Source organism: Gordionus sp. m RMFG-2023, chromosome 3 (genome assembly GCF_954871325.1).
Source record: "Gordionus sp. m RMFG-2023 chromosome 3, tfGorSpeb1-WG-v2, whole genome shotgun sequence".
In the NCBI taxonomy this organism is placed as follows: Eukaryota; Metazoa; Nematomorpha; class Gordioida; order Chordodea; family Parachordodidae; genus Gordionus; species Gordionus sp. m RMFG-2023.
Window position 1 is genome coordinate 48,805,012 of NC_088777.1, and position 22,981 is coordinate 48,827,992.

At 29.2% G+C, this 22,981-nt stretch overlaps 1 protein-coding gene across 1 annotated transcript; it reads left to right on the forward strand.

Annotated features, from left to right (window-relative positions):
- Positions 1 to 847: 847 nt before the first annotated feature.
- On the forward strand, positions 848 to 22,363 carry LOC135927236 (Na(+)/H(+) exchange regulatory cofactor NHE-RF3-like). The gene is made up of 9 exons (XM_065463188.1): positions 848 to 1,453; positions 10,418 to 10,810; positions 13,606 to 13,872; positions 18,772 to 18,869; positions 19,032 to 19,221; positions 19,487 to 19,743; positions 19,963 to 20,101; positions 20,591 to 20,689; positions 21,080 to 22,363. The coding sequence occupies exons 1-9, from the start codon at positions 980 to 982 to the stop codon at positions 21,227 to 21,229; spliced, it is 2,067 nt and encodes a 688-aa protein (XP_065319260.1). The 5' UTR covers positions 848 to 979; the 3' UTR covers positions 21,230 to 22,363.
- Positions 22,364 to 22,981: the final 618 nt, after the last annotated feature.

A 22,981-nucleotide genomic window follows, 5' to 3' on the forward strand; every position in this document is an offset into this window, starting at 1 on the left:
TCATTGCGATGTCCTCTAATCAGACTCTATTTTGAATTTAGACTGGTAACCTTGTCTGTGGTCTCTGCCTGATTGATTAACGTTTTTTTAACTATATTCAACTCTACTTAAAGCTGTATGTTGTCTGACATGGCTCTTGTAGTTATCGGTGTTAATATGTGACAAAGGAGTGGGTCTCTTTTATTTTTAATTATTTATTTCTATTTTATTCTATTCGGACAATTTTCAAGGGATAGGAAATAAATTAATAAATCATAACATTATAATAAATAGAAACACCATTCTATGCCCTACCAACAAAATTTGTAAAAAAATCTGATTTAAAAATATCATAAAAAAAGAAATTAAAATCAAAATTTTAAAAGGAAATTTAACTCCAAATTAACAAAAAGGAAATTTAATATCCCAACCCCACGTTCCTCATTTGACTTTAAGACAATCTTGCATTATACAGTACAGCCCCCATCCACTCATTGTGACAGCTTGCGGCATTATATGATATCCAAAATATATAATTTAAAATGTTGTCTAACTTTCTAAAATAATCGATTACATTTTTTGTAAAGATTATCCCTAAGTTCTCATATATTCCACTTTAAAGTTTCTATCCTTAACCTACAATATCATTACTAAACTGGGGAACAAATATTAATAATTAATATTATTATCAAAAATGGGCATTTCAAAACTTTTATAAAGAATAATTACTAATTTAATATTTTTGTTGTTATTAAGTTATTATTATTATTATTTATATCAACTTAGATAAATGAGATGAATAAAATATTATATTGCTATATAATTTTATATTTTTTAGCTTTGTTTTCCTACGTGATACAAATTGGAACAAATTAAAATTCTCATCATTCAAATCCAAAATTTTCTACATTCCCTCATCTGTTTAACCACCCTGGATTTCTTATCCTAAATGTTTTAATCTCAAACAAAATTTTGTATCCTTTATTAAATTAAAGATATTATGGATTCAGGTCGGAGGCCTCGATTATGTCATTTATTCAAGTGGACTAGTTTTGATGGGTATGGTTTCAATTTACATGCAGAAAAACATAAAACGGGCCATTATATAGGCCACATAGAAGAAGAAAGTCCTGCAGCTTTGGCCGGCCTTTTAGAAAGTGATAGAGTCATTGAAGTAAATGGTAAAAGTGTTGTAAATTACACTCATGCTCAAGTTGTGAATTCAATTAAAGAAAATCCTGATGAAGCTAAATTACTAGTTGTTGACCAAGTCACAGATCAATACTTTGAAGAAGAAAATATTCCAATCAATGGTGAATTAAAAAATATACTTTACATTAAAGCAGATAAACCTAAAAGGGAAAGCATCATTAACATAAATAATCCTAGTGGGGACACAATAAACACTGCAAATCAAGATACAACCAATGTTAATATAAATGCAAATAAAAACCTACCTAACATAAATGCAAAAGTATAAATTATTTAGTTTAAAATAAATGTGATATGTCTAGTAATAAATATTGTCTTATAATCCAGATACATATTTACAAATTTTTTTCTTTTAGCTATTAAAATAGCATATATAACACACTTTAAGCATATTTTCTTTTGACAAAATAGACAACCTTGATATAAATAAATTTTTTACAACAAATTAAAATTGTGCTAGTTTGCATCATCTTGAATGCATGAATAAAAATTCTGATTATTATACTTTTTTTTGACATAATCTATGTAGTCTTATAAGTTATGAAATGTAATTAATTTAGAGAAATTAAATACCTTAAAGCCTAGGCATAATTTGATAAAAAAAAAGTTATTAATCAAATTATTTTTTTTTGGAAATAAAAAACACTTGAAGCATTTTAAATGTTTCCTTTTAATAATTATTTTATATTTTGCTTTAAAAATATTATTATACAAAATATTTCCTGGCTTTAAATTTTTGATTAATAATATATATTTTTGGGGGAATAATTCTTAAATTTTAGTTATAATATATCTTGTCTGCCAAATGCATAAAGTTCGTTATTTTTTAAGGTTACATTTAGGGTTGTTTAAAACAATAAAACTTTTTAAAAAAATGTTAATGGGGGAAAAACAAAACAAAATAAAAAGCATGCCTAAAAAATTATTTTAACGATGTTTTGAAACTAATTAAAATTTATAAAATAATTTCATCTAAAAATAATAAGGAATGTTAATATATGAATAAACTCAATTTAACAAAATGAGTGAGATATATAATGATAGTTGATGATAAAAAATTTCCCACAAAATATTGGTATATAATATTTGAGATGAGTTTACATAAATATTGGCAGATTATATTTTCAATAAGAATTGTAAGTACTAATATAAAAAACAAAATTGAAAAAAACACGTTTGTTTTTCTATTTATCATATTTATTTGATATTTTTGTCTTGTTAGGCTTACAGCTATCTTAAGCTTGTTTGTTGACGATAAGTAAAAGTATAACTTTTGAAGATTGATGAAAATATGAGTAGTGATAAACCCTGTCGAAAACTGTGATTTTTTTTGCATGTTTTTTATAAAATATTTAACCCTGTCATAGTGCGCACAAATTGAGCGTTTCAAACGCTGCGTTGCAAGCCCAAATAATGCATTTCAAATGGCCTCATGCTGGTATAATTACTATTTGGCGTTAGCAACCATTTATAAAACGCAAACTTTTTCATTACTTTTTTAAAATTCTTTGCTTTGTAATATTATATAAAAATGTAATATAATTAACCTACTTATATCCTTAAAAGGAATATTTAGAAATTAAAAAAATAAGAAGGCAGACGATTAATATAATTTTCAAAATCCTTTTTTTTATAATTGACGATATTAATTAAAAAAAGGCAATTAAAACATTTAAACAAGGGATGCGTTACGATTTTTTTTTATTAAAAAATTATGGCAAAACGTAAAAGTTCAATTTGTGTGAATACGAAAGAAAATAGATTTGGGATCGAATCCAGCAAATACCATATATTTTTTTCTGAAGTCAACCTATGATATACAAAATATCGGATGTGACCGCGTCATTCCGCAATTATTTCTAAAAAAAGTTTTTTTTGTAATTTTTAATAAAATTTGGTTGTTGTTTAGCAAATGGTCCAACGGGATTTATTACTAGCCTAAAATAAAAATATAAGCAAAATAATGAATGAATGAAAATTGAAGGATAAAAAAAATGATGATATCCTTTTAAAGATAAAATCGAAATATCAATTTAATTTGATTTTTTTAAAATATATATATATTCATGCATGCCAGATTTAAAGAGAAAAAAATTAATGTTAATCCTTGACAAGGTCAACTGGATAAATTTATTTTATTTAAAAAAAATTTTTTTTTTCTTCTGCCTTTTATTTTAATAATTAAAAAACCAGGGATCCGGATCACGTCTGCGCAAACGCTAAGGTGGCTGCGTCGGGCCGCTAAAAGAAGGAATATTTTGTAGACTGCCAAATTTATATTTTTTTTGAGAAAAAAAATGTGAATTTTACATAGTTTATGCTTTTAAATATTAACCTAATTCAAGTCAATTATTAAAAAAAATATCTATATTTTTACCATAATAATACTTCACAATATTACCTAATTCTTATTCTATGCCGCTTATTTTCCGATCCCATTTAATTAAAATTTAGTTCGTTATCTATTTTTTTAAAGCTTAGAAAATCGGGGTTCTTCCTACCCCTCAAGTCTTAGCACGGCCCTACGGGTTGAAAATATTTTTCCATTTCAGTCGTGACCAAATCCTTCCTGTTATTCAGGTTTTGGAACGTTCTTGTAAATATTTTTTTTTTTTCAATTTTATATAATCCGCAAATTTTATTCATTAATTTTTTATTTTTCCCATCCAGTTGTTCCGGAACGTGTTTCTAACTATTTAATTTAAATTTACAAATTTTATTCATCTTTATAATGTAAATCAATTAAAATAACCGGGAGTCGGGGCATATTGGACCGGATTTAACCGTAAATTATAAATGACTAGCTATTTTGTAGCTAACTAATTCCCATCCCTAATATTTATGCCAATTTAAAAAAATATATAAATAAATTAACCCTTGTAAAATATTTAAAATTTTCAAGTGCATTGAAAGACATGGCACATTGAACATAGTTACTGGGTACATATAGAACGATTGTCTTTTCTGGGTGCCGTAGCTTATAAATGGCATTGTTTTCTTAATATTTTGGGGAAACTAATTAATAGATAGAATGAATAATAAAATTAAAATATTTGATCTAAACCCATACGTTAGATTCTTATAACTAATTGCTTAGTAATTTTATTTGCAGCTTTTTTATATGAGTTAGCACCACTTGAAATTGGTTAGAAATAATGATTTGATTGGCATAAATTATCCTACATGTCTCTGTCCGACGTGCCACTAGCTTACTACTTTTACAAAAAAAAAATGAAACTCATAGGCGTATTCAGGATTTTCCTATAGGGGGCACTATTAGACGGAGTTTTCGGCCATAAATTTTTATATAAAAATGATTTTGGGGTTTAACTCATTTTTTTATAAAAAAATGTTTTTCAATATTTTCAATTATAGTCGTTGTTATAAAGTTATTTACTTTACTAAAAAAAATTCATTGTATACATTTTTGAAAAAGATGAGGTGGGAACGGGTATAAGGGGAAAATTTTTTATTAGCTTAAAATGATATTCACTAGAAAGAACAAGCAAAATTTGTTAACGGGGATTCCCCCTCCCCCTTGGTTATGCATCTGATGAAACTACATAATACTAGCTATTATAATTAGTAATCTGCATCGGGCCTAATTTTTCAAGCCCGGCCCGAACTCGAAATTTTTTTAAAAAAGTTTTGCCGGCCCGGCTCGAACCCGAGATTATTTACCGGCCTGACTCGACCCGAATTTATTTAAATAGAGAAATTAATTTTTATAATTACTCAAAATAAAAGATAGATGTTATATGGCGTCTAGTTTCTATAAATGAAATCGAATATTTTAAATTTAAATAAAAAATTAAACATAAAATTGATAAATTTAGATATATTTTAAAAAAATTCTGAGACCCGAACTGACCCGTCCCGAATTTTTTTAAAAAAATATAAGACTCGATCTAGCCCCAACCCCATTTTTTTTTACTTTCGCAAATCTCTAATTATAATATCAAGCTCGCACAGATGGTGTAATAGTTTATAAGTTTTCGTTCTATAATATAAAATTTGTGGTACTTCACTCATATTTATTAAAATTCTAGACGAAAGATATATTAAAATAAAATGTTCATATTTTTTTAGGGTATAACAACCTACTTTTTTTTTTTACTGTAAAATTATTATGTGAATTGACATTTGTATAATTAAATATTTTTTCGCTATAGATGTATATCATAATTATCTACATGAGGTTTATTATTTTTTTTAGACTTAAAAAGTTTATTTTTAACATAAAATTGTCCTGCGTACCTTTATTTACTTTAATGTTGTTAAACGGCTCATAAAACAGCTAATTCAATATTTTAGCCAACATTAATTTACTTATCCGATTTCCCCCACATCTAAAACATGAATATTATCATTTATATTTGTGCAAAAGATTCCTTTTCATCAATTTGGGATTAAATTTACCCATTATATTTATTTTTTTCCCCCGAAAGATCATGCTACAGCCCGATTTTAATTAAAAGTTGTGAGCAAAAATATGGTTATTCTGCTCGATATACAGCCGCGTGCTGAAGAATATTTTATAAGTCTGCTTTCTTCAATGTCGAGTTATATTTTTTAAAGAAAAAAAGCCTCTTGAGGCGAAGATGACATTATAAGAGCAATTACCCAATTATTCCGCTACGGGTATTAGGCGCCGGCGCGTGAATATTATTATGGATTTTATTTAGCGTAAAAATTGATAAAAGTTATTGCCGCGAGTATATCGATTCCTACCATCCGCTAGTCACATAGATTAACTCTTTGCTTGTTATTTATATTTCTATCATCCTCTGATCACCTGACTTAACCCTTCCGGTATAAGATATTACGGGTTTCACAGATTCCCTTCCTTGGAAAACGCAGGTTGTTAACTTCCCGTTGCCACTACCATTTGCTAGTTACATAGTTTGACTCCTCACATTTTAGCCTCTATTTCTATCAATCATCTACCATCATACATAATTCTATCAGCGATCATATGATCACCCCTCCCCATTATAATATATTCCGTTGTTCTCTTAATCTCCCATCCATGGACAACTCAGGTTGTTAATTATATTTCATTTAATCGTCATTTGGAAGTGATATAATGTATATCTTCGCATTTTTATAACAGATGCGGACATAATCATTACGAATTTATATTGCACTGTACCTGCTTGGTTATTAGCGAAACATCGGTTGATGATAGACCTGTAAGACTATCACCAACAGCCAAAACATTATATTAAGAACCCATACATTATACGAATCATCGATCTAAGCCCACAAAATTATTACCTTGATTCTTGTAGTCAGCTTTAATTTATGTACCCTCATGTCATCCCTTTAAATAAATCAAAAAGACTGTACACGTCACAGATGTATTAGGTTGCCAAAATTTCTTATCCAATCAGATTCGAAAATGAACAAACAAATTTATTTTAAATTTTTAACCCTATAACTAATCACCGGAAACCAGTTTTTTCTCGATCATAATAAAATCAGATTGGCATCGATTCTAAAACTTAAAATATCGATATGATATATTATTTTTTAAAAAAATCAGTTATTTTTGAATCTAACTTTTACAATAACCATTTATTTTTGATTTTCCTAGTTAATAAAAAAAAATCCCTTATTATGATTTAATCAGACGTGTGTTGCTTTTTATTGTGTTATATTGTACTACGCAATCGCGTAATTATGTAATAAATTCAATTTGTGTTATATAAAAATAATATCTAGTAAATTAAATATAAAGAATGAACTTTGACAGAAATAAAAAAAATTAACCTTATCCTCAACGATTATCTACTTTAAAAAAATGTAATAAAAAGCTAGAAAGTGACAAAAGAAAGAAAGGGGAAGAAAAGAAAGAAAGAAATTGGAAGGTGGTAGATTTTTTCAAATTCATCGCAAACATGCAATAAATCATATCGTTTTATGATGTGGTGTTTTATAACAAATAAACATTTGTTATAATTACTTTTTATTAGAATAAAATGCAATCCGTAAATTGCGAAACGAAATTAATTTAGATGCGATATATGTAAATTTTATTTTGTTACCTGAGGTAACCTTCCTTTAAAATATTTATTTTATTTAATTTTCATTTATTCTTTTAATTAGGTTGAAATTAATATAAATATGCAATGTCGGCATTTTTAGTTTATATAAGGCTGTGCCCAAAATATCGAAAAAAATTCGATTCGCAAACTTTTGAAACTTTATCGAAATAGTACAAATAAAAGCTTCTCTTTTCTTAAAAAAATTATAAAATATAAAATACATGTTCAAAATTTAATTTGAAAGTTTTAAAACTTTTCGAATATTTGAAAAAAGATTTTGGACACAGCCTAAAAAGCACTATACGTACAACACCTTACAAAGTTTTTTTTCTCGATACGGGGCACTTGTGGCCATTATTTCTAATTTATTAGTTTCTTTTCTGTATTCTTTTTTTCATCATTATTTATTGGGATTGTGTCTTGTTTTATGGTGAATCATTTTAATCACAAATACCTCAGCTTATTTAATTATTTTTTTAAATAAAAACCTCTTGACGCCATTTTTCCGTTTTTATATTTTATTTGACAGATTTTGACACGAGGATATGGTACCTTTAAAATATGCATAAGATGTACCTCGCTTATTCTTATTTTTTTGAGTCTATTATTCTAGTCGAATAGCATAGTTATTTAGAATTTCGAGAAAAGGATGAAATAGGCAGCCATTGCCGTTTTCGAGCATTCAACCAGTGCTGATAATCTTAAAGTGTCAAAATATAGACCCGAAATTATGAATAAATTCATTATATATAAAAAAATAATATCTCTACACTCATCTCTGACGTGCTATGTAATAAAAATGGTAAACTTTAAACTAAGCTTGCATTTTCTCTGTGTACATTGGAATTGGATTAAACCGGCAATTGGTAGCCTGAGCCCACCCTGGCATTATATAGCAGCTGACTATATGAAATGGGGGTTTAGGGTGTTGCTGAGACATTTTCTCGAACACCGTTGGGTCGCCCAATTTGATTTTTAAAATCTGGCTGGATTTGGACCTCAACAAAATTTTTAATTATTCTGGTCTAATAATACTTTTATATAAATAATTTTTTAAAGATTTATTTTCCTCGGGCACTTATAATTTTTCCTATTTCATTGAAAATAAAAATGCTCACTTTTTTTTCTTCTTCAGTACAATATTTTTCCTTAATTTCTTTTCAGATTCGGACTGAATTCGGGTATATTTGAACGAATCGGCCGGATAATATAATGCAGGACTTAACCGACTTATAAAAGTATATCCCTTTTATGACGGAATTATGGTAACTAAGAAAAGAAAGAAAAGTAAATAGGATAGGAGGAACGAAACAATAAGAATAAAAAAGAAATATAATATTCTTTTTTGCATTCTCCTGTTAGTTTATCCTGGAATTAGCAACTTTGTTCTTTCATTATAATTTTTCCATCCTAATTTGTTAAGTGGAAGGGGGGACTCTACTATTTTCCAAATATGCGCATAATCGGATGTTAAATATGTTGCCAAGGTTAAATTGTAATAGCTCGACTCAATGAAGTGTTTAACTGAAGGAAATTTTACCCAAAGTAAGAAGTGGAATTAAAGATTAGAGAGATGGGTTAGGGGATAAGATGTATTAAAAATGGATTTTAATCAAAAAATGTAATCAGTTTTAGTAAATAGCATGCCAAATCTGACTGTGATTATAAATAGACCAATAAAAAATTTATTAAAATTAGCTGTCGTAACGGCATTTCCTTGAGTTTGGACTAATCAGGTTAAATATAATGTCCCTCAATAAAATCTCTTACACGATTAGTATATAAGGTTGCGACCTCAAAATTTATCGACAAGAACAACCAACCATATTTTGCCTCAAATATTAAATACAGGAATAATGGCAACTACTTTTTGAAAAAAAAATGAATATGCTTATAACTATAAATATAACTTCAAATATCGTCGTTAACTATATAAAGATCTTCAATTATTATAATGTAAGTTATAATGCGAAAAAATAGCGAATTTCGGTAATATTTGAATTATATTTGAATTTTGATCATCACTAATAAAATGGCGAATATGGATTTATGCGCAAAAAATTTTCGCCGTAATATTTGATTGGATGGATATCTTTTTTTAAGCGCGAAATTGGGGGAAATAAACAATAATATAAATTTTAAAAAATTTTTTGGATAAATGAAAGTTATTTAATTTTTTTTTTTTTAAATATAAAAGGTTCTGTTAGTTCACCTTGAAAAAAAAAATTAAAATAAAAAGAGAATTAATTATTTAATTAACCTGCCAAAATTATAAAAATAAATATTTTTGAAGTTTAATCGTAAGGTGGAAAAAAATAGATTAAAATAAATGGCGCGAATGAGTTGGTGGAGTCGATAAGCTCCCATTTTTGCTATCGATTCGGAACAAAGCGTTTAGGAGACACCCTTCTTTATTTTGAAGGGGGATGTGGGTGAGTGTATATATTTTACTCCTCTCCCCCACTCTTTAAAGCCTAGAACTACTGCCCCCCCTCCCTCCATAAGGTATAAGGCAAATTTTTCATCCAGCCTGTGTTTCTAGTGGACTAATCTAAAAGAAATTGCCTGTACATTAAACTTGAAGCGCTTGATTTTTTAGCGCGCATATTTCACTCGAATAAGTAATTTTTAATTCCAATTTTTTAGAAAAAAAAGAAATTAATATATAAATTGAAAATTGGGATTGGATAACTTATATAATTTTTTTTTTTAAAAAAAATCTAGCTTCAACAGAAAACACTGAGTAATTTGGTCAATTTCATTTTGAAAAAAAAACTGCAAAAAGGTGTCCATTTAAAAAATGATTAAAAATCTTTGAAGATTTCTTTTTGAGGAACAGAAATTTTTGATCAAATTATGCCTAAAAATTCCGAAAATCTTTTTAGATAAGATGTATTTTAAAAGTAAATTCAAATTCTGAACTAAACATCGATAAAATTTGTCTAAGAAATTTGGCTGTATTGTATTTTTTTTTAAATGTTAATTTTTTGAAACCATTATGAAAAAAACAACATTACTATTCCACACTTACACATTCAAATAAAAAGGGAATAAAAATTTTTTATAATCTTAAAAACAATATTTTTTTTAACTTATATGTTTTTTATTACAAATTATTTGATTATGTTTTTCAATATGTATTTTACTATTGATTTTATTAATTTATTTTATGAAAATAGAAATCCCTTTCAAAATCCCTAACCATTCCGCGCAATCAGGCAGCCACGTTCGTCAAATGCTCTCTCATAACCGACCGTAACTTTAAGGGTTACGGGTTTGATCTGCGCGACGCGCCGCCTCATCAGCCAAAAAACAAAGCCTCAACTTCGTCAAAATCACCGACCGATAACGGTGAACAGTCGTCACTTTCCGGTGCCGGTCGCTCATTTATCATATTGGAAGACGCGTCTAGAGCCCTGGACGATCAACCCGGTTTGGGTACCCCGTTCGAAGGCAAGCACTTTGTGGGTTCGGTTGATTCCGGCTCCCCCGCCGAAAAAGCCGGTCTCAAAGCCGGCGACGCCTTGTATAAAGTTAACGATACACCGGTGCAGGACTATACGCATGATAAGGTTTGTTACGCGTTTTAAAATTTTTTTTTTGAGGTTTTACAAAATAAATAAGGGCGGTTTGAACTTTTTAAACAGTCCAAAATTATGTATAAGTGAGCATATTTTTATTAAAATGTTTTATCGCTAAAACCGACCCGTAATCAGAATTTGAAATGCAATTTTGAGAATGCTCAAATAATGGATATATTTGATCAAATTTTACTCTAAAATTCCAAATCTTCGATTTTATGGCCTTCTAAGATTTTTGCTCCAAAAGTTTGGGATTTTACAAGAGCCATAGCCCAGAAAAAAAGAAGATCATTATCAATTTACCTGGAATTTTTTGTTCCTCTATATTTTTTACGGGATAGGTTCTAAATCGCTAAAACAAAAATCGCTAAAAATTGGGAACATGGCTTATATCTCCTATAAAATTTTTAAAATAAAAATTTAAATACAAGTATTTAATTCCCCTAGTATCTATTAATATTAATTTCAAATTTACTTAAAAATTTTTCTAGGAGATATAAGCCATGTTCCCAATTTTTAGCGATTTTTGTTTAACGATTTAGAACGGGAACCATTTTTTACTTGCTAAAATAAACACCCTTTTTTTTGTTAAATTTAGTGTTATTTTTTTAAAAAAAATTCCCAAAATATTTGCCCACAAAACTTTCCTTTGAAAATAGATTAAATCAACCTTATCCGATTTTCTAAAAATTATAATTTGCTAAAATACAATGAATTTATAAATTTACTTGAACTAATTAAATGATATCGATTAATTACAAAATAATTATAAAAATTACCAAGCCCTATAAAAAAGGTAAAGAAAGATGAATTCGTTATACCTTAAATATAAGCGAATAGTAGGCCTATTTATATAGCGAAATCTTCTGTGTATTAATTTTAATTTATTCATTTGTTTTTTTTGACTCTTCCAAGATCCATTTACGTTAATAAAATACATCAAAAGACATATTCATAATTTAAATTTAACATTCTTCTTTTTTAATCCGAGCGCTAATTTTTCTTTTTTAAAAAACGCGACTTTCTGAAGCTTCTTTTAAACTTTTGTTGACACCATTTTATATTACTTTGAAGAAAAAAAAATAGACATTATTATTATAAATGAGTTTAAAAAAAAAAAACTATAAGTGAGTGACGAGGATAACGCGGGGAGCGATTATATTCCAAACCAAAGTTTGCGCAAATCATTTAAAATACTTATACATAAAAAGAGTTAATTTAAAATCATTCCATCGGTATATTTTTTTAACATCATCATTTTTTTTTCTCTTAGTAAAAAAGTAATAATTATTATTAACCTGAATTAGCATAATTATAATATATATTGTATACTATATATTTACTATTATTACGTATAATTGTCGAAACCTAGTTTTTTTTATATGATTATGGTATGACAAAAATAAATCACCTTATTTAACGACTCTCGAAAATTTGAGAAAAATGTTAGGATTCATATTACGCCAAAGTAAATTAAGAAGATCGCGATAATTCGTAATGAACGCTTGCGGTAAAGAGTTATCGATGTGGCGACGGCGAGGGCGCGCCAGGTCTCTGTGGATCAGGGTTCAAAAATTTAAAATAGTTTGGTCGGACATTTTGAGAAGGCAGACCAATCAGGGACCAACTTATGGACTGCCCATCTTCCTATTAAGTTTACATCGTCTAAATTTACGTTAAACGTGGTTTATACTTTCCGAATCCTAATTTGAGTTCACATAACTGGTCTTTATGAAGGGTCACCAAGGGTTATTATGTTAATATTCTCGCCAATATTTTACCATAATGGAAAATTAAATGGCTGCCCATCTCTTTCAAAAATTGTGTCAGCATCTATTAATTATAGATAAAGTTTTATGTGCTACGTTTGGGCTAGGGTGGGCGGGACCCCTAATTTTTTAAGATCTCATTTTATATTCTAAAATAGGCCATTTTAAAATACACGATTACGAACTGCAAAATCTCTTATTTAGGTCACTTGTAAATTTGATTTTTGATTTATAACTGCAACGTCGTATTTGATTTGAAAAATGGTTTGCGAGTAACATATTTTAAGTTTATTTGAAAAAAAAAAGAAAAAGAGTTAATTTATCGATTTTGGATATTTAGTAATCTGGGATTAATTGATCGAATTTTAAGTTTATATAAAAACTTTAACATAATTGTATTAAGTTTATTTTTTATTATTATAAAAATAAAGGATGCAAAAAATTTATAATATATTTTTTCAGAATTTCTGCGGTTACTCTAGATTCCATCTACTGTTTCGAATAATTTTTTTTGCACTTTTATGGCTTCCGGTTCCTGTAAATTTTAAAATATTTCCGGTTACTTATATTTATCTCGATTTTTTGTTCCTGTTACAAGCTGATATTTTCCTTATACCTTCTTGTAACAATATATTCATTTATTTTACATGTTGGTCCACTATCCGTCCTTCAGGGAACTCCCTCCTCGTATGATGGCGTCCATTTTTTTTCACATGAAAGGAAAGCTGGTATAAACTTTGTTATCCAGATAAGAATATAATAAGAAGGTCACTAAAATATTCGTTACTACTTGTTTAAAAGGATTACTTTTTTTTCTTGAAATTATTCTCGCAGAGAATTCTTGCAATTACTATTTTCCAATCACGTTATGATTCTTTAAAAATATATTATTCTTACCTATAGCTAAAAACGTGTTTTAAATTAATATGTTTTCCTCCTTAAACGGCAGATGATTTGATTCTATTAAGAATAATATTAACATTTAATTAAACATTAAATCGTCAATTTCTATAACAGGTGGTTCAAATGATTAAAGCCGATCCCGAAAGAGTTACCTTGCTTGTGGCTCGCAAAATGTCGTCCACTCCGAGCTCCACCCCAACCAGTGATTCACATAGTCTTAAAAACGGAATTTCCAACTCTCGCGAAAAAGACGATTTGATAAATAAATCTAACGTATTCCTCGCGACCAAAGGTGCCACCCATCCATCTCCCAATAATTTTGGTAGGAAACCAGACGATACAAATAAAATGAACGGAAATAGTAATTCGAGAATCAATTCAGTAATTTTCAATAGTATATCTATATATTGCCATATTCATCAATTTAATTTATTGGAATTTCAAACATAGTATTTCTTATTAAAGTCTGCAATGGGCAGATTTTTAACCTAAATGCCCCTCTCCGCGGTTTTTGGGAAAATAAATCACTCAATCACTTTAAATGATTTGCTCAGCGGTTGTTAAGCAATTTATTTGGATAAATAATAGGCAAATTATTTCCTAAATACAATGGAAGGATATATGAATAAGTGATGGATTTGAATTTATAACTGTCAAATCAAAAATAGCGATAAAATATTTATAACAAATTATAAAGGGTTTTCAATGAATTTATAAATCGTTTGCTTTTTAATTTCAAATAATAGATATTCAAAAGAAATTATAAGAAATTTAATGAGAGAATATTCGGACCACGACGTTTAAAAAATATTTTAAAGAAAAATAAATGGCGCACTTGTTTTTGGATTGCGCATGACAAGCGAGGAGATATTAAAATAATATTATGTTAAAGAGAAAAAAATACGAAGCAGATATGGACATTAGTGAAAATTGCGGTTCGATCTTTTGTCCAGACCGAACCGAGACGCGCGGGCGGAACCACAGTCCTTAAACAAAAGATCGGTCCAGGCCCAAAATAATAAGATTTCGTTTTCATAGTATATTTGCAAAATAAAAGAAAATCACAAAAACTAAAGTATAACTCCTCTATAAAAGTATAATATTAAAATATACATATAAATTTACTAAAAATCAGATATTCTTGCGCCGACTTTGCCTCCATTTTAAAGACCGTACATTTCTTTCCTACTTGATTTTTTTTTCCGACAAATTATCTAACGTAGTGATTACCTTGGTGATCATATAAAATAGAGAGATTTAAAAGTAAATCGGACCATTGCGAATTTCGCCATTACTATTACTAACGTTCATTGTTATACACATATTCTCGGGCTTCCGATCCATTGGAAATACTAACTTTTGCATATGCAATTCAAGTTCCCATATCCTTGGCAGTCCGAAGATTGGTCTGGCACTACCTATCTAGTTAAAAAGCCCGATTTGGGTCTATTTTTCAAAACGTCCTTATTAAGATTTAGCTAAAATAATATTATGTAAGCTTCGAGATTTGGCAAATAGATGTCCAAGCAGTTTTGCCAGCTATGAGAAAAATATTTAGGCTTACATAATGTTATTTTGGTTGTTATCTTAATCTGACCAATCGGGCTTTTTAACAACACTAGGCATTAGTATTCGTTTAATTACTGACAGATTCTTAATTTTCCCACCTAATTTTAAGCGTTACTCGTATTTTCCCCCATACACCCAGCGGATGGTCGCTATGTTGTTGGCCGATTTTATTATGTACATATCGCTGTCTATTATAAAAGCCTGCGACCCTGTATCATAGCCCCATTGAATGGCTAGTCCGTGAATTTTGGCGATTCGATCTAAGATTTTTTTTTTTTTACCAACTCTGCAGAAATTATTAATCGAATCCTTTGAAGAGTCCTTACTGGATTTAGCTTCTTGCTAATGTTCTGGAAACAAATAGCAGAATGTATCTTTTTATTGACTATTACGAGTTATTCGCTGAACATATCTCATTTTTACTATGCTCGCGAACATAATTGCCGCATTTTTTTTATTAGCATATGGGTTGTTATAATCATTATTAACCTTGGTAAAAGAGGAAGAAAAAATTATTTATTAATCATCAGTTTTTATTTACATAATTGGTCTATTAGTTTTTTTCTCCCTTAGTGCACTCCAGCATCTGTGCCAGAATTTTAAATAAACAGAAAGGTCAATACCTTATTGTTTCTATTGAGACCTTTGGGAGGATTGGGCCCGAAGATGCCTTTCTAAACCTGGCAATTCCATACATACCATCAGCTGGTCGCTTTAAGCGATAAAATAGCATTAAGATAATGAAGTAATTCCATACTTGATAACGTGATTTTCGGACGTCCATTTTTAAAATGGAAGAAACTTGGCATTGAAGTTAAATAGATATTTTATATTAATCAAAATTTTAATGCTTTAGCTCAAATATATCTCGAGTTTATGGACCTTCAAATTGATGATAGTTTTTATTTTTCTTTTAACGAATCTCGAGAGTGAAATTTCTATATTACACTAGAAATTTTTCAAATATACACCTTTTCGTACCCCAATAAAAAATAAAATATATTATTATATTTAACTTTGTTGATAGCGCCCTCTATGATTGATTTATTTATTCACTAAATAATATTTAAATATTACAATATATTGGTAATAAAAATATTTGATGAGTTACTCGAATTGATTTTGTTATTTCTAAAATAAAATCATGAAAAACTATATAAAATTTAAACTCTTATTTTCTCCAAATGAGGCACTTTAAAAATTTTTTTTACCAGAAATACAACGACACGGAAGATATTTTGAAATAATTTTTGCATTTTCCTAAGGAGAATTAATTTGTCACCTTAGACCAAATATTTTTTTGAGTAATTTGAGATTCGTTAAAAGAGGAAAAGGCTCCCATCAAACTTTGAAGTTCCATAACTAGAGAAATATTTGAGCTAGAGTATATTTTAATTGGGTAGCAAGATTGCGCTAATATTCCTAGATTCTTAGTACCAAAATATTAGGATTATATCTTTCAATTCATCTTTAGTGTAAATTATTTTTCTTAGACGAGAAGAAATGAATTCCAATCAAAATATCTCACAATCTAAGTCTGTTCTATGTTATTAATAGCTAATTTAATATCTGCATAATTTTGAATGTTGGTGACTTATTATTATTATAGTAATACTACTTATGTATTCGTGACTGCACCAAAAACAATTCGCGAAAAGTGTAAACATAATTCATTTATAAAACCAATTGCCAATCTTGAATTGCAGTAATTGTAGTCGTTATCAGGGTAAAAATGTGATATGTCTAGTTAGTTATAAAGCCTGTAATAGTTGCAGTAAAAAGGGACATTGTGCTATTTGTTGTGAGTTCGTTAGAAATCAAATCTAATAAGGCACTCTTCTGGGGATTCGATTGCTAATCACCAGAGAGTTGACAAAAACGTTAGAGCGACTATTACCGTCGAAATTTATAGACTAGTCATTCAATAGGACTAGGATAACGGAGCGCAGGCTTCTATAATAAGCAGCAATATGTATATAAAAGGATCGGCCAACCAAAGACGAAATCAACTAGCTAACTGCTTGTGCCAACCGTCTGCCGACCACCCCTCCAATAAGTGCCCACCTTAATTCTGAATATTTACTTCCTTATAGATATTTTATTTTACCTTATTCCCTGGACCATTATACCCCGGGCGCCCTCTGGAATTTACATACCACATCCTATCATCTTCCCTAATTTTTTACTCTCTCAGTCTAAAACTCGTAGCCAGTAATTTGCTTGGGGGGGGGAATAATTTGTAAAATTTTTTTTATATTAAAGTTATTATTGAACATCTAATATTATAAATTTAGGACTTGTATAGCGACTATAGTTGGGCGATGGCTAAATATCGGCTAATTCGGTTTAGAAAATCCGTTAACAATTAGGCGTTTTAATCCATAACTGTTACTTTCAAATTTGAGCTGCAATATTTTTAAGAAAAACCCTGAAAGCAAATTGATAGGTTTCGCTAACAACTCGGGTTAGCCGATTTTTTATTCGGCTAAAAATTGGCTTAAACAACTAAAAAAATATTTTTTAATTACCCAACTATAGCTAGCGACTATAAAATTTGACGATTACTAAATATCAAAATGATTCGTAAAATTATCAAGTATAAATTTAATCATGCTTAACTATTATGAATCACCAAAATGAATGTGTGTATTGTGCAAAAATATTAATTTTTTGGAGCATATCTATAGGAATTAATAAGAATTTATTGATTAGAAAAAAATGATCCAATTTCTAATATATAATAAATTATATTTAATGTTTTAAATATTAAGCAAAAATATCTTAAGAAATATTGCATATATCATTATACATAAACCGGTAAGGATATATGTAATTAAGTATCAGATAAATTCTCAGCGAGTTCATCAGTTTATATCAAATCAAATTTCATGTAAATATTTAGAAGATATTTTCTAAAGTATCACTTCCCATACGAGTTTTTCTTATAAAAACAATAAAATGCCATTTATTTGTACAAGTGCTATTCGTCAGCCTAGAATTGGAGTGCTCCTATATTAGGGAAATAATTATTAGATTTGCTAGGAACGAATCAAAACCTCTCATTCGATTTAGCGAATATCCTATGAGATTATGCCCGAAGTAGGCAGAACCTAAGCCCCCCTTCAGACTTTTCGTTAAATAAGCCTATTGAATCGGCGAAATCAAGGTTTTAAAACAACACAAAAAAACGGGGATTTGTCTTATTATATTCTATCTACAATAATATTTGAACGATGATCTTGTCTTGAGCTTTGCCTTGAACGATCACTTAATTTATTAAATTCTTTATCAACATTTGACTAATTCCTTTTAAGCTTTAAAAATAATTTCTACAATTTTTATGGTGTCAAAAACAATATTGCATAAAATACTAGTATAATTAAATTATTTGTTGATACATTCTAACGCAAAGAGACTAGACGGACTATACATCTGCACACAACATGTGCTGATACTTGAAATTTAAGGTATTTTTTTTAGCTATTTATAATTTTAACCATGTGAACAACCCTTCTCTCACTTTTATCATACTAAAATAATTGACTAAAAGGTTCTATCTCCACTTTTCTAAATTTAAAAAAAAATTTGTTTAAATAAATCACTATTTTGAAAAATTTCTTGATTAGAGATATAAATAATATTCAGGCAACGAGATATAGATTTTAAGTATTGGATTTTCAATTTAAATTCCTTTGTTTTATATATATTTAGCTAGAAGTTCCCAAGATGATTGGTATCGAAGAATTTGGCCATGATAAATTGCCGGAAGTCAAATTGTGTCATCTCAAAAAATGGCCTAATTTTGACGGGTAGATATAGTTTATATTCTAGACAACTCTTATTTCATATCTATCTTTTCTCTTAGTGTAATGAGATTGATCACGAACTAATCTTATGACGTCACGAAGAAAAAATAATATAATAGAAAATTTTTTAAAAAATCAACATATTCAATTTATATACCATATCAGGTACGGTTTCAATTTGCATGCTGGAAAGACGGAGGTCCAGCAAGGACCCGATGGGAAACCGGTGGAAAAGATTGGTCATTTTATAGGGAACGTGGACCCCAAGAGCCCAGCTCAGGCTGCCGGTCTTGTCCCTGGGGACCGAGTTATAGAGGTTGACCAGGTCAACGTGGAAGACATGAATCACAAAGAGGTTGGCCCCTACTTATATTATATAGAGATATGCTAGCCCCGACCGACCCGTCCAAGAATCAAAAAGAATTATACCAACACGGGCCAGAAAATATAAGACACGTGCCGAGTGGTCAAATTATAAAAGTCTATAATTCTGGGCACGATTTGAATTAACTTAATTTAAATTAGTCAATCACATTAAATTATAACCATAGTTATTTTGTTTAAACTACAATACCCCCCCCCCTTTCTTCCCAACACACAAATAAATACTCTATTTCAAGGTGGTAAACCTGATAAAAACGGACCCAGAAAATACTTGTCTTCTAGTGGTTAATGAAAAGGACTACGAATACTTCACCGTAAACAAAATTCCCATTAACGCCAGATCGGAAAACGTGGTGGAAATGTACTCCAGCCCTCGTTCCACTTTTGATAAGAAAAACGCCAATCAGGAAGCGTCACCCATCATTAAGGACGTGGCATCTGTCAATCACGAATCTAGACCTATCGTTGACCAGCGAAATAACGATGAAGAAGGGTTTAAAATATTGATCGCGTTTAAGATTCAGCGAGTTTGGAACCTGGACTAAAAATAGCTTCGGTTCTAACTATTTCTTAAAAAAATAGGTAGTTCCGTTTCCGGTTTCTAAAAATTTTATGAGAAGCAACCCACACGCCCCCAAACTCGTTCTTTTGCATAAAAAAGCAATACAGGGTTTCACACGCATAAATTTAAAATTGAATTATTATAAAATAGCGACGAGATCCTAAACGTGGCTGCTGAAAGAACTCCGGATTGGATCCAAGGAGATGGAAGCAATGGGTTAGTGCACGTTGACCGAATTCCCATCGAGCAGAGCCCGGACTATGGAAGGCTCATCGGAGGACGGCACGATGTTTGGCAAGCATATTTATATAAATTGAATAGATTCTAATAATGTGTTGGACAAATTGATTTTTTTTTGTAATTAAACCAATGATGTGTATATGCTATTAGATTGGCGATTCATGCATTTAAAAGTATACACACATGGGGATCAACTGTAATGCCATTTTGTGGTTTGCACATCTATTAAATGCCATTAACTTGCTTCATATAATGACGAATAAAACAATTTGTTGAATTGCAAACCACAAAATGGCGCTACAGCTGACTGCTATATATATTTACACTCTTAATTAATGAATCGCCAATTTAGTAGTATATATACATATCTTTGAATCAATCTAACCGGAATAGTTGAATATTACTTATTTTTATCTCTTGCCTTTCAATATCCTATTACTTATTTCTCTAATCCTGTTCGCATAGTTTGGGGGTTGCGTTAAATTAATTTTTTGCGCCTGCGCCTTATATTTTATATTTTTTTAAAACATAAATTTAGGTTTCGGACAGTAAAATGGAAAGTAGTTTTTATAAGAGAATGAGTGAAAAGCTTAGCCCAGATGATAACTCGTCGTACAAATCGACATTCACCAACGGGGTAAAATATATTTATTCGTTCATTAGATCATAAAAATTATGTTAAAATGTATACATACGATTACACATATTTTTATCGCCATCTTAAGATCAGATGCAATTTGATTGGTGGAAAAAGTCACGATATCAAATTTATTAAATACTCTTCATTCTTTTTAATAGCCATGGGCGGGAATTTTCACGTGGGTCATACTTTATATCACATGTTAGATCATTAAGGGTTAGCGGAGACCCTCCCACCAGTAGCAGTGGCGTTGAGTTCATACTTATAATATATCATCTTAGAGTTAAAAATGAAACTACAGGAATGAGTGACAACTTCACGAAGATGTAAGCGATATTTTACAAAATTAAGGGCTAAACATTATTAATTATTATATTCCCATTTCAGGATCGTTCCCCTTCTTCTCAAAAGGATTCTTGGAATATGAGCGCCAACGAAATAAAAGCGAAGTTAGCCAACGAATCCCGCAGGAAGAAAGATTTGAAATCCGATAGTCGCACTTTGAAAGAAAAATACGAAATTCTGCAAAAGATGTGATTTTTTCTTAATATTTATTTTTCTCTCTCCCACGAATTTGTCCTTTTTATTTTATTGAGTATTCGAAAAAAAGTGAAAAAAACTTTATTTCTCAATCTAATTGGGGTTTTTTTCTTTTTTTTTACGAGTGTGAACGCGATTCTTCATCTGAAATCACATTTTTTTTTACGCAAAGCATTTATATATTTCCCCGTGATTCAAAGCTCGAAACGATTGTAATAATAAAATATGAAGAGGGATTTTTTTTTGTTTAATTTTAATTGCGCAATTTACTTATAAACGATTTCAATTATCGATATACATTACGATCCTTAAATTCCTTTGATTTTTTTTTTCATCCATTACTAAAAAGCCATTGAAAATCAAAAATATTGGTCTATTTGACATTTATTATATATATATATATATATTCTTTAAATTATCGCCATTAGAAATGATTCCGCATTTTATTAAGAATATATTATTTTTTTTCCAACGCCCCTTTGAAATATATTTAAAAAAATTTAAAAAAAGAGTAAATAAAGCAAAAAAAAGGGGGGAATTTTTCAAATTTTTTTGAACATTTTCCGCAGGAAAATCGCGCGTATTCTTAACTTAACTAAATAATCGAAAATAAATAAATGCATTATTTTTAAAAATTGTTGTTTAACAACATCGTGCATTGAAAAGAGTATAATGAATTGTTACGCAGTTTTTTTGATAACAAAATTGATTATGAGTATTTTACATATTTTGTCATTGATTAATAGGTGATGACTTATATAAACAAAATGCCACACATAGATCCGTCCTTCAAATTGCCATGCAAATCTAGAAAAACTAATCATTTAATTTATTTATTTTATCATGTATTATTCCCTTTTTATAGAAATTATAGGCTCCGATTTGTTTTTCCCCCCTTTTGACCAATTTTCTATTACCGGAGCATATTTTCATGATTATTTATTTATTATTAATTAATTATTCATTTAGACAAATACATTCACACGCCAATCAAAAATGAATATATGACAGAACATATCTTCTTTTTTTTTAAATATGGTTATAAAAAATAATTGACCATTTTTTTTTTCTCAATTATATTTTCAATTCAACAAATAAATCATTGGACACTTATTTTTATATACAATATTTATATTATCATAAAATAACAGTTTTCCCTTTTCCTATAAAATGATGCGAAAATTAATTATATATCGGAATAATATTATTTTGATTATTATCTAAAATTATGATTATAATATAACTAAAGGGATATCAGAAAGAAAGAAATGCATAATTAATGTAAAATATCCCCGAATGTTAATTTCTCTCGAAGCACTTCTCTAAAGATGTTTCTGGCGAAATCTATCTATTAAAACATTTATGTTAAGGATTCTTATTTAACTTAATCCCTATGTATCAGATGTTAGATATGTTTAGCTTGTTTTATTAAAAGCTAACTAATCTTAATTGGCCTACAACCTGCCGTGAGCGCGTTGGAATCACGTTCATCTATTTTAAGCTCGCATTCTGTTCTTCTTATGTGGCTCCATCCTGACAACTGATATTCGTGATCTTCAGTGTTTCAAGGCTGCTCTTCCTTTTTTTCTTTATAGCCAAATCTAAGGAACACTAAAAATTTTTAATTTGGCAGCACAGGTAGCCAACCAATGTTTAAGATGCTAATTTTTATAATTTACATTTTTCACTTTTAAATTTGTTAATTTCGATTTTTGTAAAAAATTATTTTAATGTATGTTAGGCCTACTA

What these genes read in the sequence shown, in the direction of transcription:
- LOC135927236 (XM_065463188.1), top strand. Translation starts at nt 980, where the DNA reads ATGGATTCAGGTCGGAGGCCTCGATTATGTCATTTATTCAAGTGGACT. An exon ending in TACCTAACATAAATGCAAAA is followed by an intron (nt 1,454 to 10,417) that starts GTATAAATTATT and finishes TTATGAAAATAG; the next exon opens with AAATCCCTTTCAAAATCCCT. An exon ending in AATCGACATTCACCAACGGG is followed by an intron (nt 20,690 to 21,079) that starts GTAAAATATATT and finishes TTCCCATTTCAG; the next exon opens with GATCGTTCCCCTTCTTCTCA.